The following is a 25553-nucleotide window of genomic DNA, read 5'->3' on the forward strand; positions in this document are numbered from 1 at the left end:
GTGTTGGGATTACAGATGTGAGCCACCACACCTGGCCCTTTTTTTTGTTTTGTTTTGTTTTTTTGAGACGGAGTCTCACTCTGTCACCTAGGCTGGAGTGCAGTGGCGCGATCTCGGCTCACTGCAACCCCCCCCTCCTGAGTTCAAGTGATTCTTCTGCCTCAGCCTCCCAAGTAGCTGGGACTACAGGCGCCTGCCACCACGCCCGGCTAATTTTTGTATTTTTAGTGGAGACAGGGTTTCACCATATTGGCTAGGCTGGTCTCGAAATCCTGACCTCGTGATCCGCCAGCCTCGGCCTCCTAAAGTGCTGGGGTTACAGGCGTGAGCCACTGCGCCTGGCCTAAACTTTTTTAATGGTTGCTATTTTCACTTTTGTAGACCTGTTTTTTTTTTTTTTTTTTGACAGAATGAACTTAATACATTGTATTCTTTGGTTTCTTCATTACCATTTATTTAGATCTTCTGAAACTAATACAGATCTCTTATTTTATTTGAGTTCTACTAGTTTTACTCTGCTAGATTACAGAAAAGGAAGGAACTTATGGGATAACCACATTCTTAGAATGTACACTGAAACAAATGACTGAAGAGCATTTATTTATATTCTAGTTTTCACACTAAACACCTTTGAAAGTGGTTTCAAAGTATAGTGATCTAGAAAGATGAAAGACTGGTTACATATGATACCTTAGAAATGAAGGCAGTTTTGAACCTAACAGGATCAATCTCATGCTAAATGAGATGGTGATGAGATTTCATTGTAGGGAAATAAAAATGATTAATGATTATGTCTTACAGTATATTGTTTTGAGATTGTTTGGAGTTTGTTGTTAAATGCACATATTCTCTATTGTATTTATGATTCAGTGAATTTACTGGGATCATTGTCATGAAATTCAACTTGGCTATAGTCTATAAGGGAGAGGAACTCAGGCTAGGAACTTTGCCATGTGTCAGGAATGAGTCTTGAATTGTCCTGTAATCTGCCTGTCTTATTGGCATGGTGAGAATGTCAGTCAGGAGAACTGATGGGAACTGGCCTTTGAAAGGATTCAATGGCATTCATTACAAGGTTAGGTAATACGGTGCATCTGGCAGGTCCTACTACACTAGGTAAGTTTAGAAAAGAGTTGGTACAGGAAGTTTGTAGCTCATTGTTGTCAGGTAGTCCAAATTGGAATATCTGTCTTGGGGGTGTTTTAAGAGTTCTGGTTAACAGTATATTTGTTATTATACTGTGCATTTATTCCTGAATATTTTAAAGATAAAATTATATGGGCGTGTGTGTGTGTGTGTGTGTGTGTGTGTGTATACACACACTTAAATGTATTATGGGATAGAATGTAAAAAATTTAAGATAAATATGAAACTTGGCCAGGTAGGGTGGCTCACGCCTGTAATTCCAGCACTTTGGGAGGCCAAGGCAGGCGGCTCACTTGAGAGCAGGAGTTTGAGACCAGCCTGTCCAACATGGTGAGATCCTGTCTCTACTAAAAATACAAAAATTAGCTGGGCATGGTGGCACACGCCTGTAATCGCAGCTACTCGGGAGGCTGAGGCACGAGAATTGCTTAAGCCTGGGAGGCAGAGGTTGCAGTGAGCCAGGGTCACACCACTGCATTCCAGCCTTGGTAACAGAGTGAGACACTGTCTTAGAAAAAAAAAAAGTGAAACTTATTGAATTGCTTACTGCAGGTGAGGTCTTCATTCCCTAGAAATATGGATTTATTAGGAACTCTGGTTTTAGGTAATAAATGGGTAAAATATTCTAGGTAAAATGAACCAAACTTGAGAAAATTGTTTAATTTTACTTTATTGCTCCAGGTTTTCAAATCAGTTTATAATGTGTTAGTCATTACTTTGAAAATTTCTCAATACACCTTTTGATTCTCTTCTCTGCAAAGCCCTGCTTCAGTCTCTGTGGCTTGGTATGCTCTTTTGTGTGGATGATGCCCTCCTTTTGCCCCCTTAAACCCCATTTTCCAAAGGTTCTCCTCATTTGATTTTTAATGTAAATTCACTATATATTGATTGACTTCTCACATTCATTTGTTGGTAAGATTTGCTTATGACTGGTTCCTCATTGCTTTTTGTCTGCTTAGCATTGATCTGGTAGCCTTGCTCCAGAAGCCTGTTCCTCACAGTCAAGCCTCAGAAGCCAACTCCTTTGAAACTTCCCAACAGCAGGGCTTTGGGCAAGCCCTTGTCTTCACAAATTCGCAACACAACAATCAGATGGCACCAGGGACTGGCAGCTCCACTGCCGTCAACTCCTGTTGTCCTCAGAGCCTGGTAACTCACTTTTATTTCAGTGTGGGATTTTAAGAAATATACCCATTAGCAAATGTATTCTAGAATATGATACATGCTTTATAATTACTTTCTAATTATAAAAATATCTACAGTAAGGCCGGGCATGATGGCTCATGCCTGTAATCCCAGCACTTTGGGAGCTGGGGCATGAGGATTACTTGAACCCAGGAGTTTGAAACCAGACTGGGCAAAACTCTGTCTCTACAAAAAAAGCAAACTAACAAAAATTAGCTGAGTGTGGTGTTGTGTGCCTGTAGTCTCAGTTACTTGGGAGGCTGAGGTTGGAGGGTCACTTGTGCCCAGGAGTTTGAGGTTGCAGTGAACCATGATCATGCCTCTGTACTCCAGGCTGGGTGACAGAGCGAGACCCTGTCTCTAAAACAAAACATCAAAAAATTCTACAGTAGATCTTAGTCCAGAAAACAATGATGTGGTAATTTCCAAGCACATATCTGATGATTCCATGTGGAATTTAACTACCTGAGTTTCCTGGACAAAGATAAAAATTTTTTTATGGTTTGTCAAATTCTTTGAACTGATGATCACTCTTGAGATTGAAAGTACCCCTTTCTTCTGAATGATGTTTTCCTTGTGTTTTGTTTCATATTATGTCTCTATAGTTAGTATATTCAATTTCTTGTTTTCCAATTAAATGCGAAAGTTTATCAGAATTGACTTGCTATAAAATCATGTAAAAACAGTCTAAGTCTGCCTAGGCGCTTACATTTTTTGCTTTTTTTCCCCCCTAAGACCGTAAAATAAGCTACATTTTCTTAAAATGCCAAATGATTAACAGAGGCCCTTATAGTTTGGATGTGTTTTTATTGAAACAGTGTCATTTAGTACTGTATGACTGACTTCCAATGTGAGTTAAGCTCCCATCCAGAAGGAACTTCAGAAACTGTTAGTGAAGGCTGTGAAGATAGGCTTATGGAAGTATAAGCTTAGATCATAGCTTATACAAGAATGTTGCTTTAGAATGGTGAACTGAAGTTCCTACCCAACTACAGGAAGTTCCGAGCTGGCAAGGGGAAGTTAGAAAGGTCTATGGATACAGAACTACAGCTCTTACTAGGGATAATTATTTTAGTTTGTTGCTGTGTTTTTCCTGAAATTTATTGCTGAGAAACAGAATTTTCTCCCCTGAGTCAAATCGTTTGTTTTACCCTGATAAAATTGAGAATTGAATATTTAAACTTTTCCTTAGTATTTTCTACTCTGTGTAGCCATATCATGTGTTGGGCTTGGGGACTTGGTGTTTTTAGTATCATTGGTATATGAGGTGGTGTCAGTGCTTGAAGTAGAACAGCCCAAGGCTTCTCTATTTTGAGAAGGCCTAATAAAAACCCTGATTTTTAATTGACGCACCAGAGTCTTTTCCTCCTCCGCCTTTCCCTCTGCTACTGGTATAATTATGTAATGCCCTTGCTGAAATCTATGTGTGTCCACTGAATTGATAAGAAGGACTTGAGTTTTTACAGCAATCTTCAGATATGTTGCTTTATGTAGTGACCAGCATGAGAATGACCAACATGAGAAGGCAGAATAAGAATTGTTTGTGTGGCGTTGTATTAGAGCAGTGGTTCTCAACCCTACTCTAAACTTTAAAAATCACTGGGAGCTGGGCGCGGTGGCTCACACCTGTTATTCCAGCACTTTGGGAGGCCGAGGTGGGTGGATCACCTGAGGTCAGGAGTTTGAGACCAGCCTGGCCAATGTGGTAAAACCCCATCTCTACTAAAAATACAAAAATTAGCCAGGCGTAGTGGTGGGCGCCTATAATCCCAGCTTCTTGGGAGGCTGAGTCAAGAGAATCACTTGAACCCGGGAGGTGGAGGTTGCAGCGAGCCGTGATCACGCCATTGCACTCCAGCCTGGGCGATGAGAGAAACTCTATCTCAAAAAAAAAAAAAAAAAAAAAAAATCACTGGGGAGGCCAGGCATGGCATGGTGGCTCATCCCTGTAAATCCCAGAACTTTGGGAGGCTGAGGCCGGAAGATTATGAGATGCCAGGAATTTGAGACCAGTCTGGCAACATAGCGAGGCCTCATCTTGCTAAAATAAAATAAGCTGGTTGTCGTGGCACATGCCCTGTAATCATAGCTACTGTAATCCCAGCTACTTGAGAGGCTGGCATGGGAGGATCACTTGAGCCCAGGAGGTTGTTCTGTGGCCCTCCAGCCTGGGTTGACAGCAATACCTTGTCTCCAAATAATAATAATGAACCTAGTAAATAACAGCAGCAACAGAAGTGATGATGATATTTCCCAAGTCTCTAAAACAAAACATGTCCTCATCTTTGGGATTGGGATTTGGGCACTGTGTGTGTTTGTGTGTATGTGCATGTATGCACATGTGTGTATTGTATACATTTTAAAAGTCTCTCCATTGATTGAAACGTGTAGGTGGACTTAAGAGGCCTATGCTGTATATTACCTAGGGCATGGCAGTAGTCATTGATTCAGTGATTTCGCTGTGTTGTAAAGCACATAGTGCATTTGATAAAACTAGCTGATGCATGTTAGGGATTAGGATAACAGGATGAAGAGAGTCATCACCTGGGAGGCCTTCATTAAATCAGTGGGCTTGAGCTGGATTTTTGCAAATTGGTAGCAACCTCAGACCAGTGTATTGGGCAACCTGAAAAAAGAATCTGGAGCAGTGATAAGTAATGTTAGCACCACTGTTTCAGTATAAGCAGATTCTCTGTCACAGCTGTCCATAACCTAATGTTTTACTCAAAGCGAAGTTAGGATTTCCATCCAAGTGGGACATTCCTTGTCTTTGAATGTTGATAATAGAAGTAATTGTTTCAACTTACTTGAGGGAAGGCAAAGTATTTGTTTTTGACCTTAAATGGATATGAAATGTTACTTTTGGGCCAGGCGCGGTGGCTCATGCCTGTAATCCCAGCACTTTGGGAGGCCGAGGCAGGTGGATCACAAGGTCAGGAGATGGAAACCATCCTGGCTAACATGGTGAAACCCCGTATCTACTAAAAATACAACAACAACAAAAAAGCCGGGCGTGGTGGTGGGCGCCTGTAGTCCCAGCTACTCGGGAGGCTGAGGCAGGAGAATGGAGTGAACCTGGGAGGCAGAGCTTGCAGTGAGCCGAGATCGCGCCACTGCACTCCAGCCTGGGTGACAGCGAGACTGTCTCAAAAAAGAAAAAAGAAAAGAAAAGAAATGTTATTTTTGATGAAGAACTTATATTTCAGAATGATCTTGATATGTAAAAATGTAGTTGATCTTCCATTGTCTTTTCTAGTCATAGGCTTTCATTCTCTTTGGATCTCGACCTGACAGGACAGATGGGGCAGGAGTAACATTGTTTTTCCTGTACTTATTTATGGAACGTATTTGGTGTTCTTAGTCATCTAAACAACTTGAAATGAAAATAGCAGTGTCTATGGTATTTGCTCAACTTCAAATACGTATGTATCGCAGTGTCTCATTTTGGAATAGTAACCACTGAAGTTCAGTTCTTTGACCTGTATTTGATCTTGTGTGTGTGTGCGCGTGCGTGCACGCACACACACATGAGAGACGAGTCTAGCTCTGTCACCCAGGCTGGAGTGCAGTGGTGCGATCTCACCTTACTGCAACCTCCACCTCCTGGGTTCAAGCGATTCTCCTGTCTCAGCCTCTGGAGTAGCTGGGATTGCAGGCGTTCACCACCATCCCTGGCTAATTTTTGTATTTTTAGTAGAGACGGGGTTTCACCACGTTGGCCAGGCTGGTCTCTAACTCCTGACCTCAGGTGATCCACCCACCTCGGCTTCCCAAAGTGCTGGGGTTACAGGTGTGAGCCACTGCGCCCAGCCTGACCTGTATTTGATCTTGCAGGGTCATCTCACGCTGATCTCTTCTTTGACTGTACATCTTGTAATCATTAAAGATGAAGACTGTGGTTCACAGACTAGGAAAATAATGTGTTTTTGTTGGTCAAGCATATCTTTGTCACGTATTTCATGGCATTCCTCTTTAGTTTTTTTAAATAGTGATATTTAATTGTGAACTTATGACATCACTTTTTATTATTTTATTTTATTTTTATTTATTTATTTATTTTTTGAGATGGAGTCTTGCTCTGTCGCCCAGGCTGTAGTGCAGTGGTGTGATCTCTGCTCACTGCAAGCTCCACCTCCTGGGTTCACGCTATTCTCCTGCCTCAGTCTCCCGAGTAGCTGGGACTACAAGCGCCTGCCAAAACTCCCGGCTAATTTTTTTGTATTTTTAGTAGAGCCGGGGTTTCACTGTGGTAGCCAGAATGGTCTCAATCTGCTGACCTCGTGATCCGCCTGACCTTGTAATCCACCTACCTTGGCCTCCCAAAGTGTTGGGATTACAGGCGTGAGCCACCGCGCCCGGCCAACATCACGTTTTTAAAAATTGATTTCTTCAAATTCATGGCAAATATTTCCCTTCCCTTTAACTTCTTATGTCAGAATGAGGAAGGATAGCTGCATTTATTTAGTCAGTTTTTATTGCATAGTAATATTTTCATGTAGTATTTTCTAAGTTATATTTTAGTAATTCATGTGTTTTAGATTATAGGTTTTAACATACTTGTGATAATACTTGATGTGTTTTAAAGCCTTGGGCAGAAATTCTGTGTTGTTGAGGATTTGTTCTTTTATCCCCCTTTTAAAGTCATCCGTCCTTGGCTCAGGATTTGGAGAGCTTGCACCACCAAAAATGGCAAACATCACCAGCTCCCAGATTTTGGACCAGTTGAAAGCTCCGAGTTTGGGCCAGTTTACCACCACCCCAAGTACACAGCAGAATAGTACAAGTCACCCTACAACTACTACTTCTTGGGACCTCAAGCCCCCAACATCCCAGTCCTCAGTCCTCGGTCATCTTGGTAGGTATACATTGTTTGTGGGTTTGCCCCTACTGAGGACGTTTCAAGCTTTGGCAGAGTGTGTTGACTTGTGAAGACTAATGTGGAATTTGTCCAGAGATGTTTCTTTTTAGTAGAACTCTTGCAGTTTCTCAGTTAAATCAGTCTTCCTTTGTTATACAGTACTTGCATTTATTTGTTTTTGTTGTTGTTCTTGATAGTTTCATTATTGTTGGTAGTAATTGTGGTGGTAGTACATGCCTTGAAAAGTATGGTAAAAGCATGCAAATATGAACATCTAACACTTTGTGTAAATGCATGGACAGAATTTTCTGAGCTCTCTTAGAAGAGGGCGGTGATAGAACATAGAATGTGGAAAACATTTTAAGACTTTTTTTTTTTTTTTTTTTTGAGATGGGGTCTTCCTGTGCTGCCTAGGCTGATCTCCACCTCCTGGCCTCAAGCAGTCTTTTCATCTCAGCCTTCTGAGTAACTGGGATTATAGATGTGCACCACTGTATCCAGCCTAGACAATATTTTACTTTAGTATTTTATTATTATTTTTTGAGTCAGGATCTTGCTCTGTTGCACAGGCTGGAGTACAGTGGCACAGTAATGCGTCACTGCCATCTTGACCTCCCAGGCTCAGTCCATCCTCCCACCTCAGCCTCTCTAGTAGGTGGGACTATAGGCACATGCCGTCACTCCTGGCTGACTTTTTTGTATTTTTTTAATGTGACAGGGGTTTGCCATGTTGCCCAGGCTGGTCTGGAACTCCTGGACGAAGGCGATCTGCCCACCTCGGCCTCCAAAAGTGCTGAGATCACAGGTGTGAGCCACCACGCCCGGCCTGGACAGTATTTTAACTATCACACTCTCTCATGCTTTCTCATTCTAACATTTTGAAGTATCAACTATGATTTCATCAACCTTTACATTCCGTGGTTTGTATTGTAAAGGTCCCATGTGTAGACTGGATGTTTTCTAAACTAAAGTCCCACAGAAATTGTGACATTAAGCCACCATTCCCCACCAGCACTCACATGCCACACTGTATTAAGGAATAGCAGGGGATTTCATTCATTGTGGAGCTGGCCATGTGGGCTGGTTTATGGTTAGGGCATATAGAGAGACAGGGAAGCATATTCCTCTGTTCTGTGAAATGACTTACTGTGTTGGAAGTACATGAGACCACTCCTGGGTTTGAAGCGATGTCTACCAAGGGAAATCATTAGAGACTCAGTGCCCAAAGTTTTTGCTGGGGCAAGAAATGTAGGTACCCTGTGCCTGCATTTTTTGCTATAGCACATAGCAAAATTACAGATTCCTAGAAGGAAAGCAGATGTTGAGCATAAACCACATTGTTTATACAGACATTCTTAGCACAGTGAGCCACTCTTAATAGGTTAGTGTGTTGGCACCCTTTGCCAAGTACATACCAGCAGTCCAAATTCTCAGACATTAGCCAAGGTCCAGTCATCAAGCAGGCCTTTTTGAGAGGAATTGTAAGTCCCTATATTAACTTTTTCTGCACACATAACTAGTGAGTGATAGGACTTTTTAGATAGAACCATGCTATTCCCATATTCTTTATAAACCCTGTGTGTTTGGTGCATGCCTATAATACCAAGTTCAAAAATGAATGCGCCTAAACCAGCTCTGCCATTTGTTTTTTTTAAATTAAATTCTGTTGACACTCAGCTAGCTGGGCACAGTGGCTCATGTAATCCCAGCACTTGGGGAGGCAGAAGGAGGAGGATTGCTTGAGCAGGAGTTCGAGACCAGCCTGGGCAACGTGATGAGACACAAAGGCTGAAATATTAGGTTGTTGTACTGTCTGGCCCCATAGAGAAAAAGAGGGCCAACCTCTGTCCCATATGGTAGAACTGGCTTTTCAAATCAGTAGTGAAAAAACGCTTTATTAAAACCGTTTGAAAAATGAAGTTGGATCTCTATGCCAAAATGCCAGTGGGTCAGATAGTTAAACATAAATAGTGAATCTAGAACTATGATAGAGAAAACACAGGAGAATTTTTTTGTTGTTCTGTGTGAGGGAGACCTTTCTGGGTATGGCAGAAAACACCAAATTAGGCAGACAAACAATGAAAAAAATACTCAAAGTTTGTATCATAGACAAAAAGAGTTAATTTCCTTAATATAAAGAGAGTAAAAATAAAGCAGATCAACAAACAGGTTAAAAAACTGGCTAAAGAGATAAGAACAGTCTATAAGTAAAGAACATTTAAGTATATGAAATGATACTAAGCACATTTGTATCATTTTAGTTTGTATTTTTTAATAACATTTTCCACCAATTAAACCAGGAGATTCAAAAGTGTTTGATATTAGAGTGTGTTAAAAAGGATGTGTTCTATCTGTGGACAGTAATTTTATAATATTTATCAAAATTCAAAATATATTTACCCTGTGAAGGGGCAACTTTATCCTACCAGTTGATCCTACAGGTATACTTGTACTTGCACAAAATATCTTACATACAAATGTATTCATTAGTGCATTGCTTTTAATAGCATAAGATTTGACCTAAAAGTCCATTAATATAGTACTGGTTTTATAAAATGATACCTATGTATACTAGATTTCTGTGTAGTCACCAAAATGAGTATGAAGTAGCTCTTTGAACATTAATGTGAGACACTCAATGGAAATTAAATGATTCGTGAGACAGCAAGGTATATAGTGTGTGTATATATATGTCTGTCTGTCTGTCTATATATATTGTGATATAGTATCTCTGAAAGAGACATTCAGGAAAACCGGGTACAGTGTTTGCCTTTGTGGAGCAAGTATGGGAGAGTGGTGTGGAAGAGAAACATAATATTCATCATACATATTCTTGTATCTTTTGGATTTTGTTTTTTGTTTGTTTGTTTGTTTGTTTGTCACCCAGTCTGTCACCCAGGCTGGAGTGCAGTGGCGCCATCTCAGCTCACTGCAAGCTCTGCCTCCCGGGTTCATAGGGCCTGCCTCAGCCTCCCGAGTAGCTGGGACTACAGGTGCCTGCCACCACACCCGGCTAATTTTTTTGTATTTTTAGTAGAGATGGGGTTTCACCATGTTAGCCAGGATGGTCTTGATCTCCTGACTTCGTGATCTGCCTGCCTCGGCCTCCCAAAGTGTTGGGATTACAGGTGTGAGCCACTGCACCCAGCCATCTTTTGGATTTTGTAACATCATATATATATATATATATATATATATCAATTAGTCCAAAAACTTAATAATTTTTTTTTTTTTAATTTTTGGATGAAGACATGGTCTTGTTTTGTCATCCAGGCTGGAATGCAGTGGTGCAATCATAGCTCACTGCAGCCTTGTACTCCTGGGCTAAAGCAATCCTCCCACCTCAGTCTCCCAAAGTGCTGGCATTATAGGCATGAGTGACTGTGCCTGGCTGAAATTTTTAACAGTTATGTAGAAAATCCATAAAATAATAAAAGTATGATTCTCTGTTAGCTAATGGTCAGGTGTGTATAGCACCATAATATTGTTCTCACGAGTTCATCACTCCCTATGCTTAAACATAAACCAAATCTCTCTGGATAGGAAACAAGGTGTGTACCCATTTAGGAACTTTTCCCGTTTATCATAAATGAAGTGTTACACATAGTGTGTGTAAAACCTAAGAAATTCAACTGGAAATGATTTGGAGAAATTGGTGGTAATAGAACACTTCATGTTCTATTGAAGAACATTGTGAAGCCATTATGCCTCATTAATTGCTGCTTACTTTTTTTAGACTTCAAATCTCAACCTGAGCCATCCCCAGTTCTTAGCCAGTTGAGCCAGCGACAACAGCACCAGAGCCAGGCAGTCACTGTTCCTCCTCCTGGTTTGGAGTCCTTTCCTGCCCAGGCAAAACTTCGAGAATCAACACCTGGAGACAGTCCCTCCACTGTGAACAAGCTTTTGCAGCTTCCCAGCATGACCATTGAAAATATCTCTGTGTCTGTCCACCAGCCACAGCCCAAACACATCAAACTTGCTAAGCGGCGGATACCCCCAGCTTCTAAGGTGGGCATTTCATCATGAAGTCACCGTCCTAAAGCTGGAATTATTTTTACATTCAGCTCTAGTGGGATACTAAGTTTTGGAAACTGGGGTACAGTGTTTTTCAAGCATATAGCTTATTGATTGCATAATAAGGATATGGCCATTTCTGAGTGACCAGACTAGTATTAGAGGGAATGGGTTTGTGCTGAGAGCCATAGATCCTTATTTCAAGTACAGATTTGAAGATCTGGCTCAGAGAACTGTTGTTCTTGAGGGTTTTGCTGTATCCCATAGTTGGAGGATGCATGGTTCCTTGACCAGGTGATACTTTTCATCATTGGTGAGTCCCCAAAAATAGAGTAGTCAGCTCAGTGTTCACTTCCCACCCACCATCACAACTCCCCTGCATTGCTCTTAGATGCAGGTGGTGATATTAATGCCAACCATTCCTGTTTAACTTTTAATTTCTCCTTTTTTTTTTAAAATGAGACAGGGTCTCGCTGTGTTGTCCAGGCTGGTCTTGAACTCCTGGGTGCAAATGATCCTCCTGTCTTGGCCTCCCAAAGTCCTGGGATTACAGGCATGAGCCACCATGCCCAGCCAACTTTTAATTTTTCTTAGCTTGTTTTTTTTCTTTCTCTTTTTAGAAAAATCTTAGCCTTTTTTCTCCTTGTTTCTCACTCCTTCTTCTTGCCAGTATTGCCTGGGAACCTAAATGCTTGTTTGGCTCTGTTATAGGCCTTTGTGACCTGGAATCTGTGACCTCTGTTCCTGACACGACAGCTTTGCTTTTTCAGATCCCAGCTTCTGCAGTGGAAATGCCTGGTTCAGCAGATGTCACAGGATTAAATGTGCAGTTTGGGGCTCTGGAATTTGGGTCAGAACCTTCTCTCTCTGAATTTGGATCAGCTCCAAGCAGTGAAAATAGTAATCAGATTCCCATCAGCTTGTATTCGAAGTCTTTGAGGTACTGAATTTAGTCCTTTGTTATGAAGCAAAATAGACCCTAAGAGAGATCAACTGGTGGAAAAGAATACATCCTGTGGTAATAGCTATCCTCAGTGTTTATCCAGACCTTCCATCATCTCCATAAGAAACCCCATACCTGTAGCAGACAGTCTCAGTTTCTTCATTGCCCTGCCCCTTAGCAACCAATAATCTGTCTCTGGATTTGCCTACCTGGACATTTCATATAACTGGAATCTTGGAATATGTGGCTTTTTATGTCTGATCTTTCACTTAGTGTAAGTTTTCAAGGTACACCCATGTTTAATGTATCATTTTTATTGCCAAATATTTCATTGTGTTGATATACCACATTTTATTCATTCATTAGTTGGTGGACATTTGGGTTGTTTGCTCTTTTTGACTATAGTGAATGATGCTGCTATGGACATTTGGTTTCAAGTTTTGCATGCTTTCAGTTCTTTGGGATGTATATCCCAGGAGTAGAATTGCTGGGTCATATGGTAACTTAACCATTTAGGAAACTCCCATACTGTTTCCACTGTGGCTGTAGCATTTTACATTCCTACCAGTAGTCTATGAGGGATCTAATTTCTCCACATGTTTGCAGCAGTCATTTTCCTTCAGTGGAATATTTTATAAATACAAAATCTCAGATTTTAGTTTTCTTTTCTTTTTTTTTTTTTTTGAGATAGGGTCTTGCTCTGTTGTCCAGGCTGGAGTGCAGCAGCATGCTTGGCTCGCTGCAACCTCTGCCTCCCAGGCTCAAATGATCCTCCTGCCTCAGACTCCTGAGTATCTGGGATTACAGGCGTGCACCACCATGCCCAGCCAATTTTTAAATATGTTTTGTAGAGACAGGGTTTCGTCATGTTGCCCAGACTGGCCTTAAACTCTGGAGCTCAATGAATCTGCCTGCATCAGCCTCCCAAAGTGCTGGGATTACAGGCATGAGCCACCGGCCTGGCTGACTTTGTTGTTGTTGTTGTTTTAGTTTTTTCACATTCCAGAGGCAAAACCTGATATTTGTTGAAGTTTCCTTTTTAAAGATGGTCTCAAACACCTGGATTCCTTAAAGAATCTTCTTATTTTTTTTCTTTTTTTCTAGACAGAGTCTTGCTCTGTCGCCAGGCTGGAGTGCAGTGGCGCGATCTTGGTTCACTGCAACCTCTGCCTCCTGAGTTCAAGTGATTCTCCTTTCTCAGCCTCCAGAGTGGCTGGGATTACAGGTGCCCACTGCCACGCCCTGCTAATTTTTGTATTTTTAGTAGAGACGGGGTTTCACCATGTTGGCAAGGATGGTCTCGATCTCCTGACCTCCGGATCCGCCCACCTCTGCCTCTCAAAGTGCTGGGATTACAGGCGTGAGCCACCGCACGCAGCCTAAGTATTCTTAAAGATGTCCCCCTATCTCTCAGTTAAATTAGGTGGGTCTCATTTGGGATAATAAATTGATGCAGTAGTTGCATCTCGTGAAGCTGTTTATGTTTTTTTTTTTATGAAGCTATTTAAAGTAACAAAATTATGTTGAATATTTTTGACTCTTTTCAGTGAGCCTTTCAATACATCTTTATCAATGACCAGTGCAGTACAGAACTCCACATATACAACTTCCGTCATTACCTCCTGCAGTCTGACAAGCTCATCACTGAGTTCTGCTAGTCCAGTAGCAATGTCTTCCTCTTATGACCAGAGTTCTGTGCATAACAGGGTCCCATACCAAAGCCCTGTGAGTTCATCAGAGTCAGCTCCAGGAACCATCATGGTAAGTGGTATTTTAGTTTTTTTCTCATAAGATGTCCGTCTTATTTGGAAATTAATGTTTGGGTAAATTATGCTTCTTGGATATGATTTTATTTTACAAATTGACTAACCTTTTGAGTAGAATCCTTATAGTTCATAGAGTTTGTTTATAGTGGGCATCTCTAGCACCCATGCTCTTGAGTGTGTGGATAGATCCGCAGGTTCATACACTTTGTGGAGAAAACCAAGCATGCGTGTAGTATGAGCACTTTGGCTGTAGTACTGGGTACTTCTACATTGTCTGAAATATATCTGAATATTTCATGTACTGCTTTCTCTCTGATTGCCCCATTTGCTTTGAATGTATTTGCTTCTTCATCACTGTTAGGTATTTTTGTGTTAAAATTATGTATTTTCTACCTAGTTTTTGTTAATAATACTGGACTATAGATAAAGGAACCAGATCTATTTTTGATATAGTTTTAAAGTTTTACCCTTCTAGATTCTTGCTAACTGCATATCTGATGGTCATTGCCAGTTGTATTGCTTTCTGTTAAGTTGAGATGTACCAATATCTCCTGAGAATCTTAGAAAGAAACTTAAAAAAGAACAAGTAAGTATACACATTTCATGTCACACTAGTAATACTTGAACATCATTCTGCCCCAGGAAATTAAAATAATATGGATGACACTACAGGCATACCTTGGAGATACTGCAGGTTGTTTTATACCACTGCAATAAAGAAAGTTGCGCTAATTTTTTGGTTTCCTAGTGCATATAAAAGTTACAATGTGGATATCTTAATTAAAGATACTTTATTGATAAGAAATGCTAAAAATTAATATGTGAGCATTCAGTGTGAGCAATTCTGTGGATTGTTTGTTTTTTGGGGGAGTACAGGTTCTTGCTTTGTCACCCAGGTTAGAGTCCAGTGGCGCGATCACAGCACACTGCAGCCTTGACCTCCCGGGCTCAGTGAGTCCTCCCACCCTAGCCTCCCAAAGAGCTGGGACTACAGACATGCATTGCCATGTCTGGCTGACTTTTGTATTTTGTTTAGAGACAGGGTATCACCATGTTGCCCAGTCTGATCTTGAACTGCTGGGTTCACGCAATCCACCTATCTTGGCCTTCTTCCAAAGTGCTGGGATTATAGGGTGAGCCACTACACTGGGCTCTTTGTTCCTTTTATCACTTGACATTATTTTGTAAATATGACATGATAGCTTAGGATTTCAGCTCAACAACTCTATATATCCAAGGTTTCTGAGTAAATTTTTAAGCCAACAATTTTTATTAACAGTGCTGGAACTTGATAATCCTATGAGTACATCCAAGCCCTTGCCCCACAAGAACCCCTCCTAGGATGTATACACCCTCACACACACATTTGCAGCATCTTACTTGGTGTAGGCAGCTGAGAAAAGTATAGATATGCTTCCAGTTTAGGAAGAAGCCTTTCTAGAGCCAAAGAAACGACACTGTGGTGGTTCCCATATTAAATCTGCCTGCATGCATCCGATGTCTTAACTGCATTTGAATTAAGGAATCTTGTCGTCGTGGCCTTCTTCCTCCTCCTCCTTTTTTTCTTCTTTTTCTTTTCTTCTTCTTTCCCCTCTCCCTCTCCCTTTCTTCCCTCTCCCTCCTCTCCCTCCCCCCTCCTCCTTCCCCTCCTCCTCACCCTCCTCCCTACCTTATTTTTTCTTCTTCTTCCTTCCCTCTTTCTTCTTCCTTCTCCTCTTCTTCTCCTCCCCATCCTCCTCCTCCTCCTCCTCCTCCCCCTCCTCCTCCTCCTCCTCCCCTTCCTTCTCCCCTTCCTCCTCCCCCTCCCCCTCCCCCCCTTCTCCCTCCCTCTCCTTCTCTTCTTCATTTTAATACAGGGTCTGGCTCTGTCACCCACTGAAGTGCAGTGGTGTGATCACAACTGCCTGCAACCTCAGCCTCCTGAGTAATGGTGACTGCAGACACATGCCACCATAACCTGGCTAATTTTTTTGTAGAGATGGGGTTTCATCATGTTACCCAGGGTAGTCTCAAGGAATCTTGTCTTATAAAGCACACAAATGGCTGAGAGCATTAAAAACACATAGGAATCTGGGCGCAGTGGCTTACTCCTGTAATCCCAGCACTTTTGGAGGCTGAGGCGGGCAGATCACCTGAGATCAGGAGTTCGAGACCAGCCTGGGCAACATGGTGAAACCCTGTCTCTACTAAAATACAAAAATTAGCCTGATGTGGTAGTGCGTGCCTGTAGTCCCAGCTACTACTTGGGAGGCTGAAGTGGGAGAATCGCTTGAACCTGGGAGGCGGAGGAGGTTGCAGTGAGTGGAGATCACACCGTTGCACTCCAGCCTGGGTGACAGAGCAAGACTCCATCTCAAAAAAAAAAAAAAAAAAAGACATAGGAAATCAAATAATGTTATTAAGCTATGTTTTCTGAGATTATGCCACTCTACCTCTAATGAGACATAAAATCACAAACAGGAATAGAATCTTGGAACATATAAGCTGAGTAAAATGGAGCTTTCCATGTTTTGTCTTTTCATCATTCCCTTCAACTAAACATTTAGAAAAATATTTGTGTCCCTTGTCCGTCTTGGATGGATCATCCTCCCTTCCTTTTTCTCTTCCCCTTCCACAGCCTGGAATATCCACAGATTAAAATTACCTTCTCAGAGATGCTTTGACAGAAATAAGTTAGAGTCTGTATCCTGACAGATGGGCACTGAAACAAGAAAAACCATGTGAACTATGGAAATTTCAATGACAAGCTTGTTTTTTTTTTTTTTTTTTTTTTTGAGATGGAGTCTTGCTCTGTTGCCCAGGCTGGAGTGCAATGGCGTGATCTTGGCTCACTCCAACCTCCACCTCCTGGGTTCAAGCGATTCTCCTGCCTCAGCCTCCCTAGTAGCTGTGATTACAGGCACCCATCACCATGCTGGCTAATTTTTGTATTTTTAGTAGAGACAGGGTTTCACCATGTTGCCCAGGCTGGTCTCGAACTCCTGACCTCAGGTGATCTGCCTGCCTTGGCCTCCCAAAGTGCTGGGATTACAGGCGTGAGCCACCACGCCTGGCCAATGACAAGCTGTTTTTGTTTCAACATAAGTTTTTGAGAAGCTTGTCGTGTAACATTTCTTTCATAATCTAAACAATCATGTTGGGCTGGGCATGGTGGCTTATGTCTGGAATCCCAGCACTTTGAGAGGTGGAGGCAGGTGGATTGCTTGAGGTCAGGAGTTTGAGACCAGCCTAAGCAACATGACAAAAAACTCTGTCTCTACAAAAAATACAAAAAGTGGCTGGGCGTGGTGGTGTGAGCCTGTGGTCCTGGCAATTTGGGAGACTGAGGCAGGTGGATCACTTGAGCCCAGGAGTTCACAACCAGACTGGACAACATGATGAGACCCTGCCTCTACAAATAATAATAATAATTAGGTGTGATGGTACAGACCTGTAGTCCCAGCTACTCGGGAGGCTGAGGTGGGAGGATGGCTTGAACCAGGAAGCAGAGGTTGCAGTGAGCTGAGATCACGCCACTGCACACCTGCCTGGGTGACAGAGCCAGACACTGTCTCAAAACAAAAACAAAAAAACAAAAGAAACCCCCCAAAACAACTATACACAATGTAGTTGTGTGTAATGTAGTATGTGTAAATATGTGTATCTATTTTTTGAGAGGGAGGTTTGCTGTTGTTGCCCAGGCTGGAGTGCCACGGTCCCGGCTCACTGCAACCTCTGCCTCCTGGGTTCATGTGATTCTCCTGCCTCAGCCTCCTGACTGGCTGGGATTACAGCCGCCCACCACCACACCTGGCTAATTTTTTTTTTTTTTTCGTATTTTTTTAATAGAGACGGGATTTCACCATGTTTGCCAGGCTGGTCTTGAACTCCTGACCTCAGGTGATCAACCCACCACAGCTGCCCAACGTGCCAGGATTACAGGCATGAGCCATTGTGCCCAGCTTAATTTTTTTTTTTTTTTTTTTGAGACAGAGTCTGGCTCTATCGCCCCGTGCAGTGGTGTGATCTTGGCTCACTGCTACCTCTTCCTCCCAGGTTCAAATGATTCTCTTTCCTTAGCCTCCCGACTAGCTAGAACTACAGGTGTGTGTCACCCCACCTAGCTAATTTTTGTATTTTTAGTATAGGTGGGGTTTCACTATGTTGGCTAGGCTGGTCTCGATCTCCTGACCTCAAGTGATACGTCCTCCTTGGCCTCCCATAGTGCTGGGACTACGGGTGTGAGCCACTGCATCCCCTGTCAACTTGATACTATGTATTCTCAACTACATGCTAGATAATTTTACTTATTTACACCCCAGACGCAGTTAAATTGAACCTTTGTCAGACTTTTCCCTCTGTATATTGCTACTTGTTGATTTTCCATCCTGGTAGTTCTTGATGTGCTACCATGCAATATAATTTTCACTTTTTTTTTTTTTTTTTTTGAATCACCACCAGTCTCACTTTATTTTTTAGAAAGAGTTTGTGTTGGATTGTTCTCCTTCCTACCTTAAATATTTAGTAGCATTCACCAGTACAGCTGTCTGGGCCAGAAGTTTTCTTTGCAAGGAGTTTTGTAATTGTAAATTCAATTCCTTCAATTGGTAGAGGGCTATTTTTTTTTTTTTTTTTGAGCTGGAGTTTTGCTACAGTGCCCAGGGTGGTCATGAACTCCTGGGCTCAAGCAGTTCTCCTGTTCCAGCGTTCTGAGTAGCTGGATTACAGGTGTGGGCCACTGTGCTTCAGTTTCTTTTGCTATTTGTGTATGTCAAGGAATTTGTCCATTTCATCTAAGTTGTTAATTTACTGGCATAAAACTTCAATGTATTTCTTTCCTGTCCTTTTAATGTTTCTGAGATCTATAGTGGTATTGTCTCCTTTATTTATTTATTTGTTTGTTTTGTTTTGTTTTTTGAGATGGAGTGTTGCTCTGTTGCCCATGCTGGAGCACAGTGGCGCAATATCAGCTCACATGGTGGCTCACACCTGTAATCCCAACATTTTGGGAGGCCGAGGTGGGCGGATCACTTGAGGTCAGGAGTTTGAGACCAGCCTGGCCAACATGGTGAAACCCCATCTCTACTAAAAATACAAACATTAGCATGGTGTAGTGGTGCGCGCCTGTAATCCCAGCTACTTGGGAGGCTGAGGTAGGAGAATCACTTGAAACCTGGGAGATGGAGTTTGCAGTGATCTAAGATGCGCCATTGCACTCCAGCCTGGGTGACAGTGCAAGACACTATCTCAAAAAGTTACCTTTAAAAAAAAATTATTTGGGTCTGGGTGTGGTAGCTCATGCCTGTAATCCTGTGCTTTTGGAGGCCAAGGCAGGAGGATTGCTTGAGCCCAGGAGTTGGAGACCAGCCTGGTCAACATGGCAAAACCCCATCTCTACAAAAAATACAAGAATTAGCTAGGCATGGTAGGATGCACCTGTAGTCCCAGCTCCTAGGCAGGCTAAGGGGGAGGATCACCTGAACCTGGGGATGTGAAAAAAATTTTTTTTGAACATTTTTGTTCTTGCATGAGAGTTTGTTGTTTATCTTCCCTTTATTAAAAAATAGAATAAAAGAGATCATTGTTTCTTGATTAAGCTACATGTTATAGAAAGTATAAAAAGCCACTCAGGTAATGATTTCATTTTGTAAGTTTATATGCTCTTCTCTTCTTTTCCTTATAGAATGGACATGGTGGTGGTCGAAGTCAGCAGACACTAGACAGTAAGTATAGCAGCAAGCTACTCTTGTCATGGCTGGTGCCAACCAAACAGAGGAAGAGGATAGCTCACGTGATGGAAAACACCAGTTGGTCAATGGCTCATTCGTTAAAAAGCAGCCCTTTTGCTTTTTTTTTTTTTTTGGACCAGGTGTTGGCTGTGGTGTTATTAGAAATGTCTTAACCACAGCAAGAAGGAGGTGATAGTCTCATATTCTTCTGCCCTAATCAGACTGCACCACAAGTGCAGCATACAGTATGCATTTTAAAGATGCTTGGGCCAGGCGGGGTGGCTGATGCCCATAATCCCAGTGCTTTGGGAGGCCAAGGCAGGCAGATTGCCCAAGCTCAGGAGTTTGAGACCACCCTGGGCAACATGGTGAAACTCTGTCTCTACTAAAATACGAAAAACTAGCCGGGTGTGGTGGCGGCGCGTGCCTGTAATCCCAGCTACTTGGGAGGCTGAGGCACAAGAATCGCTTGAGCCAGCTTGGGCTACAAAGTGAGACTCCGTCTGAAAAGAAAAAAAAAAGAAAGAAACTACTTCTAAATCAAAAATTTACTATTCTTGTTCAGGAAAGATAGGCTCATTGTCTTTAGGACCTGAAGGACTGTTGCTTAGAAAGAGAGATAAATGTTCACTGTGGACATTTGGGAGAAAATGAGACCCCCCCCCACTTCCAACAGCTCAGCGATTACCAAAGATAGTGCAGGTAAATCTGTTAATTGCTTCTTTTCTGTAGTTGGCCAGCTTGACTGTGATTGTTTATAGTAGTTTTCTTTCTTTATTCAGGAAGGCAAATGGGTGGGGAAGCCAGAAAGACTCTTTAAATAGGATTTCCTGGGAGTGCGGATATTGAACTTAAGCAGACCGAGGTGAGCCTCAGTTGAAACTGTAATGACAGATTTGGAGCCCCAGGATTTTGGTTTGACATTTGCTGGTATTGTTGGGCTGCCAAGGCTGTTGGGAGATTCGTTGGTCGATCTGAGCTTGTTGGATGACAGAGGAACTTTTTACTCTAGCAGTGGTAGTGGCAGGTTTCTTTTGTCTAGGCATGGGTCGAGAACTAAAGTATCTGGGAAGCAGTGTACATTAACCTCCTTTTCATTTCCCATACTCTCTTCTCCCTCACTTCCTCCTCCCCTTCCCTCCCCATTTGGTTTGTTTGTTTGTTCGAGAGAGGCTTCCTGTGAAGCTGTTAGCATCATAATACAAGGCCCAGGGCGGTATGTTTTGGGGTCTTAGTTTTAGGTGAGGTGTATCTGTGGTGTCTTTATACAGTTTATCTATGAACAAGGTTTATATATGGAATAGACTGCCAATAAAAAGAAGGCCTCTGTAAGAACTGACCTAGGTGTAAGTTGACCCTTTCATTGCTTATGTTTGGTTTTGACCTGCCCTTCCTTTAGAGACTCAAGTGCTTTCCCTGGGTTTTAGAAGGGTCAAGGTTGCTCCTCTTTCCTAACTGGAAAAGACAATGATGTTTTATTTCCAAGCACATATCTGAGTTGTATGTGTGGACAGCACTGAGACTGAGTCTTTCCACAGCTAGGACTGAGTGTCTCCACGTCCTTTCTGAAGCCTACGAAGCTCATTTATGTGCTCTGAGATACATCTATTCAAGCACATACCAAGGAAATGCTCACTGTGCATTTGGAAGTAGGTGTTGGACAGTTGGACTGCAGATGTTAGGTGTCTGTGTCTCTCCACAACATAGGCATCAACCCCAATCTGCCTTACGTTGGCCATGAGCATTGGTAGAGTCAGCCTGACTTGGCGGAAGCACGTGTAGGTGGTCTTGCCTGTTAGCTTCTTACTCCCCCTTGCTGTGCCCTTTGAGGAGTTTGCCTCACGTTATAATTCTACATATTAGGCTCAGCACCTGTTTTTCTTTCTGGATGCATCTACAGCTTAGGTTCCTTTAGGTGTGAAAAGTATGTCCCCATATAGGATAGATTGGGTTATAAAGGTGTCATTTCCTATTCTTTGCTGCATCTTGAACAGCTGACCATGGTGTGTCCTTTGATAGTGTTGTTTGACAGACAAAGGGCTATCTGGCGATATGCTTGGCATTTTCCTGGGGAATGTAACTTTATGGATGTCTCAACTGAGGCTGACATGTCACAAGATATTGAGCATATTTTCAGGTACTTAGGATTGGTTTTAGAAATAAACAGATCTGCTTCTTACAGCTACCTCATCTGTTCCAGCTCCAAAGACAACAGGCCCTCCCTCTGCCCTCCCGTCTGTGAGCTCCCTGCCCAGCACCACCTCCTGCACTGCACTTCTGCCGTCCACATCCCAGCACACTGGCGACCTGACCAGCAGCCCTCTCTCTCAGCTTAGCAGGTATGGGGAAGGTGTGGGCCCAAAGTGAGAAGTACCTTGGGGCAAGTCCTGGAGCTCCTGTAGAAGGTTGCTTTCATGAACAGAGCACACTTGTCTCTGACGTGATGTCCTGGGCTTTTGCATTACGACTGTAGCTTAGGTTTTGGCCAGGTTGTTCCTTAAAACCACCAGATATGGAAACCTTGCCTGCTTGTACCGCCTCTGCTGGCACAGAGCACTGGGTCCCCTGGGAGTAGGGTGAGGCCAGCAGCTCCCTCCTACCTGTCTTCACCCTCCAGAGGGTGCCTGAGCCTAGCCTCTCTGGGCATCGCTGGGCCCATGTCACTGAGGTGGAATGAGAATGATGGATTTCTGAGCAGGTGTCTGACTTGAACTTTCCATGGCTGAAGAAACGATGTTATTAGAACAAGGTGTAGGAAAATGGGTGGCGTTGCTACCTGTGTCTTCTGAGGAGTGTTCTCCATCACTCTTTAGCTAGGAGCAAAAGTGGATTTGATGGGAATTGGCATGTGGAGTTGAGCATAGGAACTTTGATCCCTCGTTCACAGATTGAATGGGATTGTCAAGGATGACCGTGTTCTTAGTGCAACTCTGTCTTCACTTTTCGCATCTGAGGAGCAAATGGATGTCGTTGAGGGAAGCTGGCTCTGGAGTTTTCCAGACCTCATGGCGAGTCATTCCCGTCCACCAGGACCCCATCACTGGGCTCTGTGGGGATAAGGAATGAGGATGGGTCTGAAGCCGGTCCTTTGCTAGGGACTATGATAAGTTTGAATCTAGCTCACTGACCCACGTGGGTCTTGTTCATCTGGAGTCACTTGTTCAGGTGGACATACGGCACTCTGTTTTGTCTTCTAGTTCGCTCTCCAGCCACCAGAGCAGCCTCTCTGCGCATGCAGCCCTCTCCTCGAGCACGTCACACACAGTAAGTGTCTGCACGGCTTCCTCTTCCTCCGCCATGCTTGGGGAGCCTGGAGCTTAGTCACATGCAGCTGGGGCTTCAGTCTGATTTTTAGTGTCTGATAATCTAGAGTTGCTTGGCTGAAATGTCTTGATGGCATGATCTGGTTCGAGCTTCTGATTTCCTGGGCACCATCTGGGGACATCTTGCTTTCTAAGTTTGTAGCGCCTGGGAAGAATCATTGCTCCAGACCTTATCTGTCATTGGCAGGAGTGTCAGGTGGTGACCTTGCTCCCAGGAATTTGCTGTTTGATCTTTCCTCGTGCCTTCTTTCCTGACTCAGACGCAGAGATTGCGAGAAGGTCAATGTTGGAGAAGGGAGTCTAGAGGGTGGAGGGCAGGAGTGGAAGCAAACATGCACTGCCGAGAAGCCAGGCAGGAGGGCTGGAGTGGGCGCGCCAGCTTTAATTGTCCTCATATGCCAAAGAGTAGCCCTAGATTATGGTTATTGAGGTGTGGCTCAGTGGGTCGTGGAGCCGTGAGCATGGCTTTCAGTGGTAGGAGTCAGTCAGATTGTGGTGGGTTGCGGAGTGAATGGTAGTGAGATGGAGAGGAGGGAGGAGGATTGTAGAGGGCATGCAATGAAAACTTAAGAGAGGCTGGAGCCTCTATTGGGAGGATAGAAAGGTGCCTGGATTAACAAAAAGTGCATGCTCCTGGACAACAGGAGGTGTTGGGCGAGGTTGGAGTAGGCAGGTCCACAGGCTGGGAGGAAGGATTAGGGTGCAGACGAATGGAGGAGGCAGGAAACTGATGAACTTGGTGTCCTCTGAAGAAGGCAGCAGCTCACCAGCAGAGTGAGGTGGTGGAAAAGGGACATCCTGTCCTTTCCTCTGGATCTGGCTAATGCTGTGGCTTTCATACTCTAGTGTTCCAAGTCAAACCTTACACAGAATCTTTTATCATAAAACACACAAACTGCCACTTTCAAAGGAGAGCATAGTGTGGACACCTCTGCCTGTCCCTCTGCCCCTGCCCTCTGTGGCTCATGGGAGCGGTGAGCTGACCTCAGCAGGAGTGCCGTGGAGCTGTCCTCTGTGTCCGTGCCACTGCTGCCTGGGAACCCAGTGCTCCTGCACTCATGGGGAGCTGCACTCTCCATCTCCTCAAAAAAAACCTCCAGATCATGTATTCCAGCCTGCCACAGCCAGAATCGTCTCATCCAGTGGGTCCCATACTTTGTCAGCATGACAGAACTGTGACATTGCTAATACAGTTGTCCCTCCATATATGCAGGGGATTCATTCCAGGACCACTGCATACACCAAAATCTGCACATTCTCAAGTCCCACAGTTGCCCCTGTGGAACCCACCTATAGGAAAAGTCAGCCTTGCAAATATGGGTGTTTTCAAATTATGTATGCGTGCATCGGGTTGAAAAAGAAATCTGCCTGTAAGTGGACCCATGCATTTCAAGCCTGTGTTGTTCAGGGGTCAACTGTTTGTTCATAATATTTCATCTGAAAAGTTATGGAAAGATAGACAATGAAAAGTTTTTCTGTCTCTCATCTACTTGGCTCTACCCTTACATTTTCTCCATCCTTTTAATAAATAAAAGTCAACACACGCAGTGCATACACGTAGTCATTTCCCCATTATCATCCGCTTTTTTTTTTTTTTTTGAGATGCAGTCTCACTCTGTCGCCTAGGCTGGAGTGCAATGGCACAATCTCAGCTCACTGCAACCTCCACTTCCTGGGTTCAAGCGATCCTCCTGCCTCAGTCTCCTGAGTAGCTGGGGTTACAGGCGCATACCACCATGCCCGGATAATTTTTGTATTTTTAGTAGAGACGGGATTTCACTATGTTGGTCAGGCTGGTCTCAAACTCCTGACCTCGTAATCCACCCGCCTTGGCCTCCCAAAGTGGTGGGATTACAGGCGTGAACCACCGCGCCCGGCCATCATCTGCCCTTTTTATTCTTTTTCTCTTGTTACATAAATGAGAGTATTTTATGTACAGTGTCCTTCAACTTTTTTTTCCCCACTTGTGTATCCCCACAAGTGTATCTTGATGTTTCCATGTTGAAACTTAAGGGTTTTTTGTTGTTGTTGTTGTTGTTTCCCCACAGTTCTGCTTTATGATGTTATTTAAGGTTATTTAAGCAGCCGTCCATTTAGGGTCGTTTTCAGTCTTGATACCACAGAGAATGTTGCATTTGATAACCTACATATGTTGTTTCATGTGTATAGCTGTATGTAGCGGGTCAGTCCGTGATGTGGAACAGCAAGGCATTTATGATTTTATACACATCTGCAGATTGCCCCGCATAGTGATTCAACCCTGTTTACCTCCCACTGGCAGTGAATGAAATATCCTATTACACCATGGCGTCCTCAAAATGGTGTTATTAAACATTTGTATTTTCTTAATATGTTAGCAGAAAAATGGCCCATCAGTCTAGTTTTTAATGAGGTTGTACATCCTTTTTTTTATATATTTGAAAACCATTTGATTTCCTTTATGTGAGTTTTTAATTTTTATTTTATTTATTTATTTCTTATTATTTTTCTGAGACAGAGTTTTACTCTTGTGGCCCAGGCTGGAGTGCAATGGCATGATCTCAGCTTAGTGCAACCTCCACCTCCCAGGTTCAAGCAATTCTCCTGCCTCAGCCTCCCTAGTAGCTG

At 43.1% G+C, this 25553-nt stretch overlaps 1 protein-coding gene and 2 non-coding genes across 29 annotated transcripts in view; all 3 read left to right on the forward strand.

Moving 5' to 3' along the window:
* UBAP2 (ubiquitin associated protein 2) overlaps positions 1-25553 on the forward strand; it is a 127480-nt gene that overhangs the window by 93723 nt on the left and 8204 nt on the right. For 14 of the 27 annotated variants that reach the window (XM_063594439.1, XM_055117306.3, XM_057303164.2 and 11 more), the window contains 8 exons: positions 2106-2295; positions 6973-7186; positions 10926-11200; positions 11977-12146; positions 13697-13910; positions 19578-19617; positions 21824-21962; positions 22821-22887. In XM_063594439.1, the coding sequence (XP_063450509.1) occupies positions 2106-2295; positions 6973-7186; positions 10926-11200; positions 11977-12146; positions 13697-13910; positions 19578-19617; positions 21824-21962; positions 22821-22887 (1309 nt within the window). Of the gene's footprint in view, positions 1-2105; positions 2296-6972; positions 7187-7907; positions 7995-10925; positions 11201-11976; positions 12147-13696; positions 13911-19577; positions 19618-20357; positions 20489-21078; positions 21402-21805; positions 21963-22820; positions 22888-25553 lie in introns of those variants that run through there. The other 13 variants (XM_063594441.1, XM_055117307.1, XM_024930024.5 and 10 more) reach the window with 5 other exon arrangements.
* On the forward strand, positions 2730-2811 carry LOC112440911 (small nucleolar RNA SNORD121A). The gene has a single exon (XR_003028899.1). It is a non-coding gene; the product is annotated as a small nucleolar RNA SNORD121A (small nucleolar RNA).
* Positions 21079-21159, forward strand: LOC112440912 (small nucleolar RNA SNORD121A). The gene has a single exon (XR_003028900.1). It is a non-coding gene; the product is annotated as a small nucleolar RNA SNORD121A (small nucleolar RNA).

This window comes from Pan paniscus, chromosome 11 (assembly GCF_029289425.2).
Source record: "Pan paniscus chromosome 11, NHGRI_mPanPan1-v2.0_pri, whole genome shotgun sequence".
Taxonomy (NCBI): Eukaryota; Metazoa; Chordata; class Mammalia; order Primates; family Hominidae; genus Pan; species Pan paniscus.